Source organism: Emydura macquarii, unplaced genomic scaffold (genome assembly GCF_026122565.2).
Source record: "Emydura macquarii macquarii isolate MOO-44397 ecotype Brisbane River unplaced genomic scaffold, CSIRO-AGI_Emac_v2 contig_561, whole genome shotgun sequence".
Lineage (NCBI taxonomy): Eukaryota > Metazoa > Chordata > Testudines > Chelidae > Emydura > Emydura macquarii.
Genome location: NW_027130698.1, coordinates 17043948 through 17059423, shown reverse-complemented (window position 1 = coordinate 17059423; position 15476 = coordinate 17043948). Strand labels below are relative to the sequence as shown.

The window sequence follows — 15476 nt, the reverse complement described above, 5'->3', positions numbered from 1 at the left end:
TTGCATATCCAGGAAAAAGCTGTTAACAGGAGCTGCTGTGGATGGGGGTGCATGTGTGCATGTATGAATTTGCTTATATATGTAAATTTTAAGGGCCTCATTGTCATTTACACTAAAGCCCCTTCACACCACTCGGGCAGCATAAAGGCCTTAAGGTAAATGTAACTGTAAATTACACACACTTTGTGGCCCCTTTACGCTGCTTATTGGAGTAAAGGAGCCTTGGTGTACATTAGATTCAAGCCCTAAATTAATTAATTATATGTATTTTTGCTGCATGTTGTGGACGCCGCTGCCCAAAGCACCATCAGCGCAGATAATCAAGATATTTAGAGAGAAGAGAAGTTGGACATTGACTGAATGGAGCTGCTGGAACAGTGGCAGGGATTTCTGTGATCTCTTTTGAATGCACGTTATTGTCTAGTCATTTATTTGGCTATCAGTATTGTAACTAATCGCTGAAGTTTTCCTTCAGCATCATTGAAAGGTATTTCTTTGTACACATTTACTCTTTTGCAATGGACTCCTGAACCATTTGTAGCTTTTGTTCCTAGGCATCTGGGTCACAGACCCCAATTCCACCCCTTGAAGCATGGATTTGATGAATGGTTTGGATCCCCTAACTGCCATTTTGGACCTTATGATAACAAAGCCATCCCAAACATCCCTGTTTATAGGGACTCGGAAATGATTGGCAGGTAATTCAGCTGTTTGCTTCACAACTCATTTTAAAAAAATATTTTGAAAGGTATCTATAGCTTGTTTTCTTTGCTTTCCCTTTGGTCTTACTCAGTTGTCCTATGGGCTACTGAAAGACAGGCATTCAAACAGCAAGCTGTCTTCAGTTAGGAAAGGCAGGCAAATACAGGAGCTTCTCCTGGATCAGACATAGCAGTAACACCATGGCTTGGTTAGATGGGCAATGACCTCCAGAAACTTTATCCTATGCCAAGAGTTGTTGTATCCTGGCAGGCATCAGGGATGAACTGGTTCAAATATCATCTGAACCATACTATGTGGAGTTTTCAGCACATGCTACAGAGCTGCCACATGTAATCCTTATGCAATCCTAGAATTGTTAAAGTGGGAAAGGGACCCACCGGAGGTGATGTATTTCCTCACCTTTCCCACCCCCATTCTGTTTGTGCAGGACTTTCGTCTTTAGACCAGAGATGGCTGACACTGAGCAGTGTAAGGCCCACATGACTGCAATAATCTTAAACAAATTGATGGGGATTTCTTATAGGAGAGAGTGCAAGAGGATTTTGGTATCTGTGGGAGGAGGATTTGGAGGAGGAGGATTTTTGCAGCTGAGAGAGGAAATCAAGGTGGGACACTTATCATTGGAGGAGGAAGTTGTTTTTGAAGGAGGATCTTGGCAGTAAGAGGGCTTCAGAGCATTGTCTCTAGATGACAACTGCTATATCTTCCAGCCTCCTTTCCCACTCCCAGACCTGCTTATTGAGCGAGATGCATGATCCAGTGGTTAAAGCACAGGACTAAGAAACAAATTCCGGAGTTCTAAGCCTGGCTGTCATACTGTGTCTCAATTTTCCCATCTGTAAAATGGGACATTAATACTGACCTACTTTTATAGGGTAGTTAATGTTTTTAAAGCACCTTGAAAATCATAAACACTGTATCAGTGCTAAGTTTTAGTCTGAACTCCTAAACTGTTCCCTGCTCTGATCCTGGCATCCTCATCCTGACCTCAAAAGATGAACTTAAAGCCCTGCTGCTTCCATGCTGGGCTTTTATCTGCCATTTTGCTTTTTAATGATCGAATGCTGTGGTGCTCAATGCAGTCTGCGAGGCTTCAAATCCTGGAGCACTTAAGGAAGGGATGTGGGAGAGCCCAAAATTCCCTTACATGCCACAGTGTTCATGTATTCAAACAGGAGGCATAACATCAGGCATTTTTCATAAGTGATACAGCTAACTTCCAAGCTGAATATTGGGCGCCAGGTGTTGTGGCAGGCTAGAGAGCCAATAACAAACTGCAGGTTGCCAAAACATGTTTATGCACCACAAATAGGCCACTGCTGCTCTAAACAATCTCCCAGAGGTGCTTGTCCAGCTGATCCTTAAAGATTTCTTCGGGTGATTTTTACTCGGTTGCCTCTTTTAGAAGCTGATTCCATTCCCTAACTGAAGGCATTTTTATTTCTCCCCTCCCTTGATACGTTTACATCATGACATCCCACCTAGCCTCTGACTTTGCAGTCTGCATCTTCCTAGTCCATTCAGGTCCTTTCTTTAAGACAGTGTCCCAAAAACATTTCTAGTGCAGTAATTGCCACAAAGTACCCAACTCCCAGTTTCAGGGTCATTTAAGAGCCGGAGGGTCATTGAAAATCAATGATACTTAGGCATTTTTGAAAATTTTACCTGCAGTTGAACAGTCCTGAATGAAGGGGAACAGTCAATTATATGGTTTTAAATGGAATGTCGCTATTTAAACATCTTAAGATTGCATCTGATTTTTAAACTCTGGCATTGTATTGAATATTTGTCTTTAATTATTAAATCAGCTATTGTGCCCAGGTCTGTTTCCAATAGAAAATCATTGTGGGATATCCTGGTTACACAAATCTTGCACATGCTCACTAACTTTGATCTACTCATTGACTATGGTTTCACTGTTCTCTCCTATCATAAAAAACATAATGAACTTCCTTTCAGTTTCTGAAAAGAATTGGCTGGTCACATAAGTTATGAGTCTCTCCCTTTTGTTGAGTAATAACAATGACCTGCCCATATAAGTAATGGGAAAGAACAGCCCTTTTGTTCTGTGTTCCACATGTATTGATTTTTTTTCCCCCTGGTTCTGCTTTATTTTTAGGTATTATGAAGATTTCAAGATTGATCTGAAGACGGGGGAAGCAAACTTAACTCAGATCTACTTACAGGTATAATACATTTTAATACAGGTTTATAACCCACAGTCCTTTTTTGTTACTTTTAGGTGAGAGTTTTAGGTGGCAGAGGATGATCCTGTTACATTCATTTCTGTTGTTGTTTACAGGAAGCTCTCAATTTTATTAGCAGGCAGCAAGCCAGTCAACAGCCATTCTTTCTCTACTGGGCTATTGATGCCACGCACGCTCCTGTTTATGCCTCCAAACATTTCTTGGGCAGTAGCCAGAGAGGACTGTAAGTCACCTTTTATTTTATTTATGCTCCCTGCGTGATAGTAGAAAAGCACACCGATATTTATTGGACTGAAGTAATATAGATCTCTTTTAAGTAAGAGTGTGTGCGTATGTGTGTGCGTAAGTAAATTCACATATTAGCTAGCATGGAATTTCCTTTAGTTTTTTTCAAAAGGACTGTGCCTAGATTGATCTTTATTATATTTGTTATAAGCCAAAATAAAGACAATGTGGCACACATGTGGGTGAAATCTAAGCTCCCCGGCCCACCCTGTGTGTAATGAAATGCTGTTCTGTGGAATAGGTGCTTTTGTTAGTCTGTTGGCGTAGTTTGATTAGTGCCTGGTTTAAAAGCCTGTAAATCAGAACATCAGAAAGGTTCCACATCATGGAAAATGCACGTTTACAGCAGGGGAAGGATAGCTCTATAAATATAGTGAACCTTGCTTTTGAGACCATAATTTCAAACTAGAATCTATAAACAAAATTACTTTATTAGACGCCACTCACTGCAAAAGTGGCATCTGCTTATATTTGAAAACCACATAGCTTAATTTATCTCAATTGCTGGTCTCTGTCCAAGAGTGGCTCAGATCTGAGCAAACTGGAGAGTCTGAATATTCAAGAGAGGCTGTTTTCTGCAGATAAAAGAGACATAAGTTACAAAGTGACACTGGTAAACTTTTATTATGGTACTGATGTGTAGGTGAATTATTTCCCTCTCCAGCACAAATATTAATTCAATATTCTAGTGTGCATTATTGGAGTGATTTATGTCCTGTAAGGCTACCTGGATTAAACTATTTCTTCTCCTGCTGTCTTGTGTATTTGTAATCTGCTCTGTCTCAGGTATGGTGATGCAGTGCGAGAAATTGATGACAGCATTGGGAAAATCCTAAAGCACCTTCAAAACCTGGGCATCAAAGAGAACACTTTTGTGTTTTTCACATCTGATAATGGGGCTGCTCTAATTTCAGCCCCTAAACAAGGTACACGTCTAATGCATAGAGTTAGGCCTGACCTGTGAAGTTCGAGTCTGGATCCAAACAGTCTCAGAGTTTGAAGACAAAGACATCTGAGGTTTGGTTTGGTCTCTTATACAGATAAGAGAAACTCAGTTCGAGTGTTCAGAACTAGAGTTCTGCCTCTAGTCCATGCTTGTGTTAATTGCTTACCTGTGCACACCCATATATAGACGAGCACATGTGCATTCCACACTGTGCCCCAATGCTGATGGGTATATTTTTTTACATTTTGGTCTTAGGAGCAGTAAGTTAGCTGCCTAATGACTGTATTTTTGTTCCCACCTTCTCTCTTAATCTGTTATTGGTACTGTGTGTGCTGCAGTGACCTACACAGGGAACTGCTAAGTCTCCTGTACTAGTTAATTAGGAAGACAAATTAGAGGACCATTACCAAATGCATATCCAAGTTTTCTGGGTAATTATAAAGGATTCAGGAGTCCTGATGTGTTTAATTCTATGAAAATATATCAAGAAAATAAGCATTCCCGGGCTTGGACAGCTTTGCCTCACTTCACAGTTTTACTCTTGTTTAATGCTTGTATCCCTGAGCAAACTGATTTTATTTCCCTTTTTTCCCCCCACTTGGAGGCCAGGTGGTCTTGTGGTTATCAGGCCACAAGATGGGAGGCTCCTGAGTTCTAATCTCAGCTGAGCCACTGAATCTATGTGGCCTTGGACAAATCATATCACTTTCCTGGCTGTTCCTCAGTCAGTTCAGCTGTAAGGCTGCATAAAAAGATGGGACCTTCCATGCAAACCAGCTGCCTTCTCTGAGCAGCGCTTTCCCAGGGAAATAAAATGCAATCTCACTTTTGTCATCGTCATGTCTATATCCTAGGAAACGCGTATCCTAAAGGGACATTAGAAAATCACATTTCATTCTGAAAATATTCATAGAATCATAAAAATGTGGGACTGAAAGGGACCTCAAGAGGTCATCTAGCCCAGCTGCCTGTGCAGATGCAGGACCGAGTATATCTAGATTGTCCCTGGCAGGTGTTTGTTCACCTGTTTTTAAAAACCTCCAATGACAGGGTTTCCACAGCCTCCTTTGGCAACCTGTTCCAGTGCTTAACTGTTCTTATAGTTAAAAAGATTGTCCTAATATCTAACCTAAATCTCCCTTGCTGCAGATGAAGCTCATCACTTCTTGTCCTACCTTCAGAGGACACGGAGAACAGTTGATCATTGTCCTCTTTGTAACAGCCCATAACGTATATGAAGACTTATCAGGTCTCCCCTTAGTCTTTTCTCAAGACAAAACATACCCAGTTTTTTTAACCTTTCCTCACAGGCCAGGTTTTCTAAACCTTTTATCATTTCTGTTGTTCTCTCTGGACTGTGTCCAGATTGTCCAGGTCTTTCTGAAAGTGTGGCACCCAGAATTGGACACAGTACTCCCGCTCACCAGTGCCAGGTGGAAAGGGACATTTATTGCCCATATCTTAGATACGACACTCCAGTAAATACACGCCAGAATGGTACTGGCCTTTTTTGCCATTCTGTTACATTGTTGACTCATATTCAGCTTGTCATCCATTTTTACCTCCTTCAGTCACAAGAAACATTTAAGATTCCTACAAGTGAAAGAAGTTAGCAAAAAAAGTGGGTTTTTTTGTTTGTTTGTTTGTTTCCTTTGTGCATTTGACAGCGCTCCCTATCTAATCTACTAATCAGTCAGTTTCTGCCCTGCCAAAAAGACTCTCACAAGCATCCACAGGAAAAACATCACAGTGTTTATCAATTTTCTTTTCTCTAGGAGGTAGCAATGGTCGCTTTCTGTGTGGTAAACAAACCACCTTTGAAGGTGGGATGAGGGAGCCAGCTATTGCTTGGTGGCCAGGACATATACCCGCAGGAAATGTAAGTATCTGGCCTTAACAATTTTAGGCCCAATCCAATGCCAACTGAAGTCAATGGAAGGAGTCCCATTCGCTTCAGTTGGCTTTGGTTCAGGGTTTTTAGTACATTCTCAATGGAATCACTATGTTAAAACCTGGGATCTGATTCAGTAAAGAGTTGGTTAATGTATATACAATAAGATCAGTTAATGACATTATTGCAGCCTTATACCTTGAATGCACACGATGGAATTTGGTTATGAACACTAAGGGGTTTGACTTGAGCCAGCAGATAACTTTTTGTCTTCCTGGTCTGTTTAACCCCTTCTCTTGTGTTGGACCATCGTCCTGGACCCCCCAGCATAGTGGGTTATCGATGTGATCAAACAGAATGCAAGGACATTCCTGTTCTTCTGTGTCCTGATGCCCGGGAGGAATATGCTTCCTGGACACATTTTGTGTGTCCTGCAGCATCAAATGATTTAAACCTGACACTCCTGGTTTCTGTGGTTCGGTAGCAGTTTCACTCAGGGAAGTCTGTGTATCAGAACATTGCTGTTTCCTGCCTGCACAGAGCTTAAAATGATGCTCATTCTAAAATCAACTTCAGGTGGCAATACCAGCATGTGCAGGAAATTGTCCCAATGCTCATTAAAGAAAGATCTAATCAACTCTCCAGGAGGCAGGATTCCTATTAAATAATATGCATTCCCTCCACTTTGGAGATGTCTTTTATTAAGAAAGACGTGATACTTCATTAACTCAACACTACGCCTAAGATTGCCAAATATTTGTAAAACATTTATTTTTCTAATTTACGTTCCTGTTCAATCTTGTAAATACATTGGGTAAAGATAATTTATAGAGCATATTTAGAGGGTTGCTGTCAGATTTGAACTAAAATTTGGAGCACTAGGATGGTTTCAGTTTGTCATTTTTAAAGGTTTTACAAAACCTAGCAGGAATGTATTTATGATTCTTTAACATTTGAAATGAAAACAGTTTTTTGTTTGAATTTGAACATTCCCATGAAGTCTTTGCAAGTGAAGAACAACATGGACTAGTGCATGAGAACACAAAACTGAAACTGACTATTTTGTTTTCTGTTTCCACACTGAATAAAGTGCTAAAAGTAAACAACCGTCATAAATGGGGACAGGTACAGTAGAAATTAAAAAAATAACTCTAAGGTATAATTAGGAACAAGGGTGAGGAAATGTTTTGTGTTTTTTTTAGCAATAACTTAACAGCACTCTTGTACGTGCAGTGTAGCAAGTTGTTTTATGTGATGGTAAGAAACGTTTGCCACAGAGTGGAGTTCTGTGTGGTAATTTGTGGTGCATTACTTGCTGTTTTAGAAACTGGCTGAAAGTTTAACCTAAATTTGTGTAACCGACTATTTATGTAAGGTTAACACATTGGCAGGAGCTCCAGAACCTGGGTAGAAGTGGGGGGCCACAAGACTCTGCCCCCTACACTTCTTCCCCCTGAGGCCCCACCCCGACCAGGATGGAAGCTTGAACCCAGCCATGGTAAGAGCTATCCAGGGAGCTTAGGCCACGGTGGGCTTCCACCTGCCTGGGGCAGTGCACTCCAGGGGGCAGGGACATGGGCCAGGCTCTCAGACACCCCGGCTGCCCACCCAGGGCACGTGGAGGGTCCAGGGCTCCCCACACCAGCCCAGGTTCCCTGTCCAGCTCTTATCATGGCCCGGTTCTGGCTTCCAGCCTGGCCGGGGGCGGGGCTGTGACCTGTCTGTGCCTAGGGTAGCCCACCTGAAAATGCTAAGTTCAGGGTAGGCTGCAAAAGAAGAGCAGATTCTCCCCGCACTGGTGGGTAATGCTGAAGTTAGATTCCCTGGCTAGTTACAAACAGTGGTCCTGATTTCCCACACTGGTTATCAAGAAGCTACAACAAGAAATACACAGCCCCCTTTACTGCATTTCAGTCTCTGGCTCCCAATCAGCCACTAGGTCCAGTAAAGAGATCAGTTATTTAAAACTCTGTTCCTTTTACCAAAATGTTCTCCTGATCCCCAAAGGGACAGCCACATTACCATGTCAATATAAGTTTGGATCTTACCCAAAAATCACACTGCCAGCCAATCCTTTAGTAACTAAAGCTAAAGGTTTATAACAAAAGGAAAAAGAAAAATGTTAAATGATCAAAGCAATCAGATACATACAAATGACTTCAAAGTCCATATATATCAGATTCTTAGCAGTATTGGAGTTTGCAGGCTAGTACAATTCCTCTGGAGTACATCCGGTAGGATGGGTCTCCCTCCTTTGTTTCACAGCTTCAGATATAGATGAGTTGATCCAGAGGTAGGAAGCAGAAATGAAGACAAGATGGAGATGGTGCAGCTGCATTTTATAGTTTCTGCTATGAGACTTGTATTTCCTTTGTCCCAAACTCAGCCCCGCAGCACATGGCATGGAAAAGCCTCAGAGTCGCCTGTTCATAGGCATGTTCCTATCATGTCCTGGTGACTCATAAGGTCAACCCCTGGGTTCTTTCACTGGATTCACTGTACATTTGAATTCCCTTGATGGGCCATTAAGCAGGCTCAGTGCTGCTGCCGTCCTGTCTGGAGGTGATACCCAGAAACCCAGCACAAATTTGAAATACAAATATACCAGACATATTCATCACTTGCAGTACAAAGATGACACACATGCATAAATAATATTATCAGACCTAGCAAATTATAACCTTTCCAGTGGTACCTGACATGGCACAGCTTGTAAGAATCATTGCAATTTTGTCATATTGGTATTAAATAATATCATAAATGGTCGCCCCTAAGCTAGACAGCATCACAGGGGCCTCGAGGGGAAAAGGAGGAGTAGGGGCCAGGCCACGGAGAGGGGCCAGGTCTCATGGCAAGGGGGAGGCTAAGGCCCACCTCAGGCCCCCACCGGGAAGACGCTGGCTCCACCAGCTGGGACTGGGCTTCGCAGTGGGGAGCTAATTACCTCCCCCATCACAAAGTACAGCCCCTGCCTGTGCCACTCCATGCTGGCCTGAGGCTTGCAGTTTGGAGGGCAACATGGTCCTCTGCCCCCCAAAATATGCCTATGTTAAAAAGTGGGTGGGCCAGTGGGGTCATGGCCTCCCGGTTCTGGCGCCCCTGCACATTGACACACACACACAAGGTGCCGTACTACCGTGAGTACACATACAAAGATCCCAGCATGGCAAGCTAACCCTATTCAGAAAAGCTCCTATGTGTACGATTAACTTTAAGCACATGATTAAGTCTTATTAGGCAGACCCTCAGCTGGTGTAAATTGGTATAGTTCCATATACGGGTCTGCCCCCACTGCCTTTAATAATACTTAAGCATGTGCAGAACTTTAGGCATGTGCTTAATTCCATACTTTTCTTTGGCCCCATTTCAGGAAACTGGCCACCAAATGGTTACACATACAGAGGTCTGGTCCTGAGGAGTTGTGCTCCCACAATTCCCATTGGGTTCAGGGACTTTGAGACTGCTTTCAAAACTATGGCCCATAATGTGCTGCTTCATTCTGTGTTGGTGATGTGCTACCATGGGTGATATCTGTAAATAAATACATAACAACAGATATTGATAGGTCTTTTCTGCTTGTATTCTTGCAATCAAGGCTCCTGCAGTCTGATGCCCACAGCAGCATTGTCCAAAGGTGAGAGGAACAGCATTGCTTCAGACTTTCGTGTAGTGTGGCTCTGCCATTGCCTTTTAGTGTTACTGTAGTGTGTATAGTTTTTATAGTGCATCGTTATTTCTCGACAATTGCCTTTTCTAGACATAGTAGGTGGCGAGCTCACTTCTACAGTTTTTTTCCTCCTTTCCATGTTGTATGTTAAAGCTACAGACATCATATTTTTTATTATATACATCCAAAATAGCTAGCACATATTCCACTTTAGTGTGAGTGGCTGCAAGAGATGGAAAAACTGCTCCAAAGTGTCTCATTATCATGAGTCATAGAGAAAGAAGCCGAAGTCTTCTCTTCACCTACAGAACTACAGCTGGTCAGAGGCAGAGCAAGCTCTTACCTTCCCAACCTGACCAGGAGAGAGGAGTGAGAGGTTAGTTCAGTGTTAGTGTCCATATGGTCCTTGGGTTCTCTGCTAAAACAGTCAGGATCATTGCCCATTAGAAGTAGCACTGGTGGCTTTTGATTTGGACACTAGTCCACCAGGAATTGGAGTGGACCCACAAACTGTCTCATAGAGATGACCAAACAGCTATCAGATGGTGACAACTTTTGGTTACTGTTGACTCAGGCCACATTCAAAGCTGTAATCTGCTGTTGAAAGGTTCCCTATCCTGTTACCTATTGCTTGTGCCATCCAGTCCCTCAGCCCTGCCAAACTATTTGAGTTAAAGTCGTTTTCTTGAAGGGTCATGTCTCTTTGTTGGTGGTCAACAATTGGATAAATGCAGTGTAATGCACAATGGAAAACATAATCCCAACTATAGATGCAAAATGATGGGGTCTAAATTAGCTGTTACCACTCAAAAAAAGATCTTGGAGTCGTGGATAGTTCTCTGAAAACATCCGCTCAATGTACAGAGGCAGTCAAAAAAGCTAATAAACAGTTAGGAATCATTAGGAAAGGGATAGATAATAAGACCGAAAATATCATAATGCCACTATATAAATCCATGGTATCCCCACACCTTAAATACTGCATGCAGTTCTGGTCACCCCCTCAAAAAGGATATATTAGAATTGGAAAAGGTACAGAAAGGGGCAACTAAAATGATTAGGGGCATGGAACGGCTTCTGTATGAGGAGAGATTCAAAACATTGGAACTCTTCATCTTGGAAAAGAGATGATTAAGAAGGGGATATGATAGAGATTTATAAAATCATGACTGTTGTGGAAAAAGTGAATAGAGAAATATTATTTACCTCTTCACAAAACATAAGAACCAGGGGTTACCCAGTGAAATTAATAGGCAGCAGGTTTAAAACAAACACAAGGAGGTACTTCTTCACACAGTGCCCAGTCAATTTGCAGAACTCGTTGCCAGGGGATGTTATGAAGGCCATAACTATAATGGGGTTTTAAAAAGAATTAGGTAAGTTCATGGAGGATAGGACCATCAATGGCTGTTAGCCAAGACAGTCAGAGATGCAACCCCGTGCTCTGAAGAGTCCCTAGCCTCTGACTGCCAGAAGCTGGGAGTAGACGACTGAGGCTGGGTCACTTGATGGTTGCCTGTTCTGCTCGTTTCCTTGGAGGCACCTGGCATTGGCCACTGTCAGAAGACAGGATACTGGGCTACATGGGCCGTTGGTCCAAGCCAGTGTGGCCGTTATGTTCTTCTTCTGATTTGTAGCTTTTTTTTTTAAATGGGGATTTCTTTATTTCAAATAAAAGGAATGTTTGAGTAGAAATTATAAAGGAAATCAAATGGATGGTTCTAATAGGAAAAACAGTAGAGCTATAGGTAATCAGTTTGGGGTTGTGTGGGGGTGATGCCACAGGAGGCTGCTGCTGGTGTTGGCACTAAAATTCAGTTCCTTTTGGCCCCAGGTTTTGGCACGTTTAGTCATACACAGTCACCCTTTCTGCAGCTTCCTCCCTGGCTCCATTTTCCAGGTGAATTCATAACAAGTCAACATTTAAACATTCCCTGCATCGCATCTGCCTTCTGGAAGGATCCAGCTGAAAGAAATTCATATTCTGCTCGTATTTGAATCCTTCTCCTTCTCTCTTTCTGCGTGCTCCCTCCCCATCCCTCCCCAGTTCCTGCTCCCTGAAGGAGAAAAGAACATATCAACCCAAAGACAGCATTGCAACCTTTTCTTCACTATCTCCCATGGGGCACAAATTGAAATTGAATTAGACAGGGATATCAGGTCTGCTCGCTGTGATAACTGTAAAAGGATTTTATTTAAAAACACCCTGACATTTGTTCACCCAGTTTCAAATATTTAGCTTTCCTCCTTTCCTTTCCTGGCGGGGGCGACTTTATTAATTGTCGCCTTTGATTCAGAGTTAAAGCTTGAAAGCGCTGATAACAGCAGTGGTGACTATTTCTTCCCGATACGTGGCCCACAGCAAAAGGATTTCATTTTCTTAAAGATGTTATGTGTTCGCTGCGGGTTTATTTTTAAAAAAAGGGAGGGGGAAGCCCTTCTTACGTGCCTAATACCAGCTGTTCTTCCCTGATACGAGGAATATCTGATCTCACTAGTTTTTTTATATATTATTTATTTTCTCTGGGCTGTTACTCTCTCTGGATTTTTCTTTTTCTTTTCTTAAGAAAAAATGGAAAAGGCAACTGGAATGAGAGTGCTGTTGACAGGAGAAAATGGTAATTTAAAAAAGAAATCTCTGAAAATACTTCAAAGTTTGTATAAATATTAACCTTTTTTTTTTTCTTCTCTCTCTTTGCTCTGCTGCAGTGCACAGATAAATCCAAGTGGCTGTGGCACTGGCGTTTAATTTCCTTAAGAAGTTTTATATGCTTCACGGAAGAATGTTGTCTGAGACCAGAAATGTAATTGGATGATTAAAGGGAGTCATCTACATCTGGTTACGTTTAATAAAGGCCGGTACAAGAAGTCAGTGGTGGCCCCATAGGACTCTCAGAATGCAGTGTATAAATTAGATAACACGAGAGGCACGCATCTCATCTTGGCTATTGCTTCTTGCTGTCGGTTAGCCAAAAGATTTAGGTGACAGAATTGAGTGGCAACATGAAAAGTGATTTTTTCGGATTTGCCTTATAAACTGCAAAAGGCCTAATTACAAAAAGCCTTATATGATAGCTATCCTGTTCATTCCTAATGCAGCAGGAGTACGTGGAGAGTAGGCACTTTAATAACTATATCATATGCCAAATATCCCTTTTATTAATCTTTCAAATCCTTCACATGGCATTTCTCCAATCTCACAATGCCTCTGACATGCACAGGGTAAATAGCGGGGGGCGAGCATATAAGACACTCCGCATCTCATGGTGTGTGAAATTGTCCAGATTTGTCAGGAATGGATGTGATAGCTTCTTTGAAGGAGGATAACATTGTTATTGTTTAATATCTGTGCTCTTTTAATGTATGCACAGCTCTTTACAAAACACACACACACACACACACACACACACAAGGCAAGATCTGTGCTCTAAGGAGCCTACAATCTAAAGGTATGTCTACGTTGCAACTGGCAGTAAGCCTCCCAGCCCTGATAGACACTCATGCTAACCCAGCGAGGGGAATGGGTCTGAGAGACTGGGCTCCAACCCGAGCGGAATGTCTACGCTGCTCTTTTTAGCCCTGTAATATGAGCCTAGGTTGGTTGCCCTGGGCTCTAAGACTCGCTGCTGCAGATTTGGTTGGTTTTTTTTGCGCAGTGTAGTTGTACCTAAAGGGAGCAGAGCAGAGACAGGGTAAGAAGCAACAGCAGCAACGTACTAGTACCCATCAGATTGGGGCCATTAGCTGGGCCTGGCCCTTCCCCAGATCTCTGTATGTGATAGCTGCACAAGAGAATTTTTGTTGGGGTTTGAATCAGTAATAAAAATGCACGTCTGTTATTCTTGCACGGGACCGGGGAGTATGTGTAACCATTTTGTATTAGCTGTGAGCCAAGGTCTCGTGGTGTCTGACTCAGTTGTTGGGGCAGAAGGCAGTGGGAGGTTTGCCTGGGTAAGGACTGCTGGATTTGGTGCAGCGTATGGGATCTCCCAGTATCAGTGCACATTCTAAAACTAAAACAGCACATCCAGGTTCACTGTAAAATGGGACCGTTATAGTTCCTTCTCCCAGGTTGTGTTACAGAAAAATTGCAAGCAGCTTCCCTCCACCCTCTCCTCCAGATGAGGAGATGAGCAGTTTGAAGAGTTCGTGTACATACCTGCCTTTTGTGTTCCTCCTGTGGAGAACCGTTTAATATGTAATTTAACCCCTTTCCATCCCTTACTGCCTACAAAAGAGGCGGATCCTAGCCTCTTCCAAACTACGTCAGTGCAGCAAAAGCTCTGAATTAAACTAAGGGCCTGATCCCACACAATCTTTCACTTGCCAGTAATCCCACTAATTTCAGTCAGATTGCCCTACTGACTAAAAGTTATTTTCATAAATAAGGGTTTCTAGGATCAGGCCCTCCCTCTGCTTGGTGCTTTGCCTTCTGTTTCACCTGCCTGGGAATGGGAAGCGTTGCCCATAGCCTACTTCAACATTAAGTGGTGGTGCCAAAGTTTTGTGATGAATTCATGTGGTTAAAAACTGAAATTACTGCAATCCAGCAGAGTGACATTGCAATGTTAAGTGCTTAACCTGTCCCACCAGTGCAAGCACAGCATGCAGCCTGTTGTTTTTGGACAGAGGAAAATACTGTAATTTTCAGAAATATCTTTTAATTCCCCCCTTAAGTCCTCAGGTGTTCACTTTTTCAACCTATTGGCCCTCTGGCCACACTTTGCGTCAGAGGTTTAGCAATTCAGCAAAAGGTTTGTTTGTTTGTTTAGCAGCGCTGAAGAACCTAAAACAACTGAGCTGCTAGGTTGCAGAGTTCCTCTTATCATCATTTGCTGCAGTATTTAAATACGCTTTTAGTGTCATCTTACTGAATGGGGATCCATTACTTCTTAGCAGGAAGATTGGTGCATAAGGCAGGCTTTGATGGTCAGGATGTTATAACGGATATATTGATATCCCCGGGATAGTGGTAGAACATGCAGATCTGCTTTGGATGGAAAAGAAATGAAATGGTTTTTCTCCACTGCATAAGTATATTGCATTGCGTCACATGGCTCTGTGTTTCAGAGTTTGTGGTACGGCTGGGAAGGTTCTGTTGTGTCACATCTGGTGCCCATGCATCTTAGCGTAAAGCAGTCTCTCACTTGACTGAAGATAACTGCCTCAACTTTGTGTAATGTCGGTTAATTCCACATCCCAAGGTGGAGGATTGTCTCCTAATGTTGTAGCACAGAAAGATAGAAGAGGTGTGCGTATGTGCATGAGGAAATCGGTCAGAAGGTAACCAGTGAAAACAAATACTGTCTGGGATGTGCTTGTTTTTAAAACAGGAATAATTAAGAGAGAAGGAATTAAAAATATGGCTACCAGTTAAAGGAAAAAACTTATAAAACCCCAACGGAGCCAAAAAATGGTAGTTTTTCCTCCCTGATAAAAAAAAAAAAATACTCCAGATTCACCATTCTAAAATTGTTGAAAACTGTAGATGAGGTCATTGTGTCCGGAAGATCACTCCCCACCCATCTCTGTACCTGCTGGGAGCTCACCACTGGCGGCGTAGGGCTCCAGAGGGAGCCAACTGATGGAATAAATCAAGGGGAATTTTGTATGGAATACTGATTTTTCAATTTCAAAATGAGTAATAATTTGCCTATGGAAATCAGGGGGCCATTGAGCTTCACAAAGTGATGCTCTTGAGTATGAATGAATGGAGTGTGGGTGAAATAAAGGGGAAGTGTTTTAAAAAAAAAAAAA

The 15476-nt window shown here is 42.3% G+C and overlaps 1 protein-coding gene across 3 annotated transcripts in view; it reads left to right on the top strand.

The window, feature by feature from the left end:
- Positions 1-15476, top strand: part of GALNS (galactosamine (N-acetyl)-6-sulfatase) — a 56762-nt gene that overhangs the window by 10482 nt on the left and 30804 nt on the right. For 2 of the 3 annotated variants that reach the window (XM_067540239.1, XM_067540240.1), the window contains 5 exons: positions 542-698; positions 2843-2909; positions 3026-3153; positions 4002-4141; positions 5937-6040. In XM_067540239.1, the coding sequence (XP_067396340.1) occupies positions 542-698; positions 2843-2909; positions 3026-3153; positions 4002-4141; positions 5937-6040 (596 nt within the window). The remainder of the gene's footprint in view (positions 1-541; positions 699-2842; positions 2910-3025; positions 3154-4001; positions 4142-5936; positions 6041-15476) is intronic. The other variant, XM_067540238.1, reaches the window with a different exon arrangement.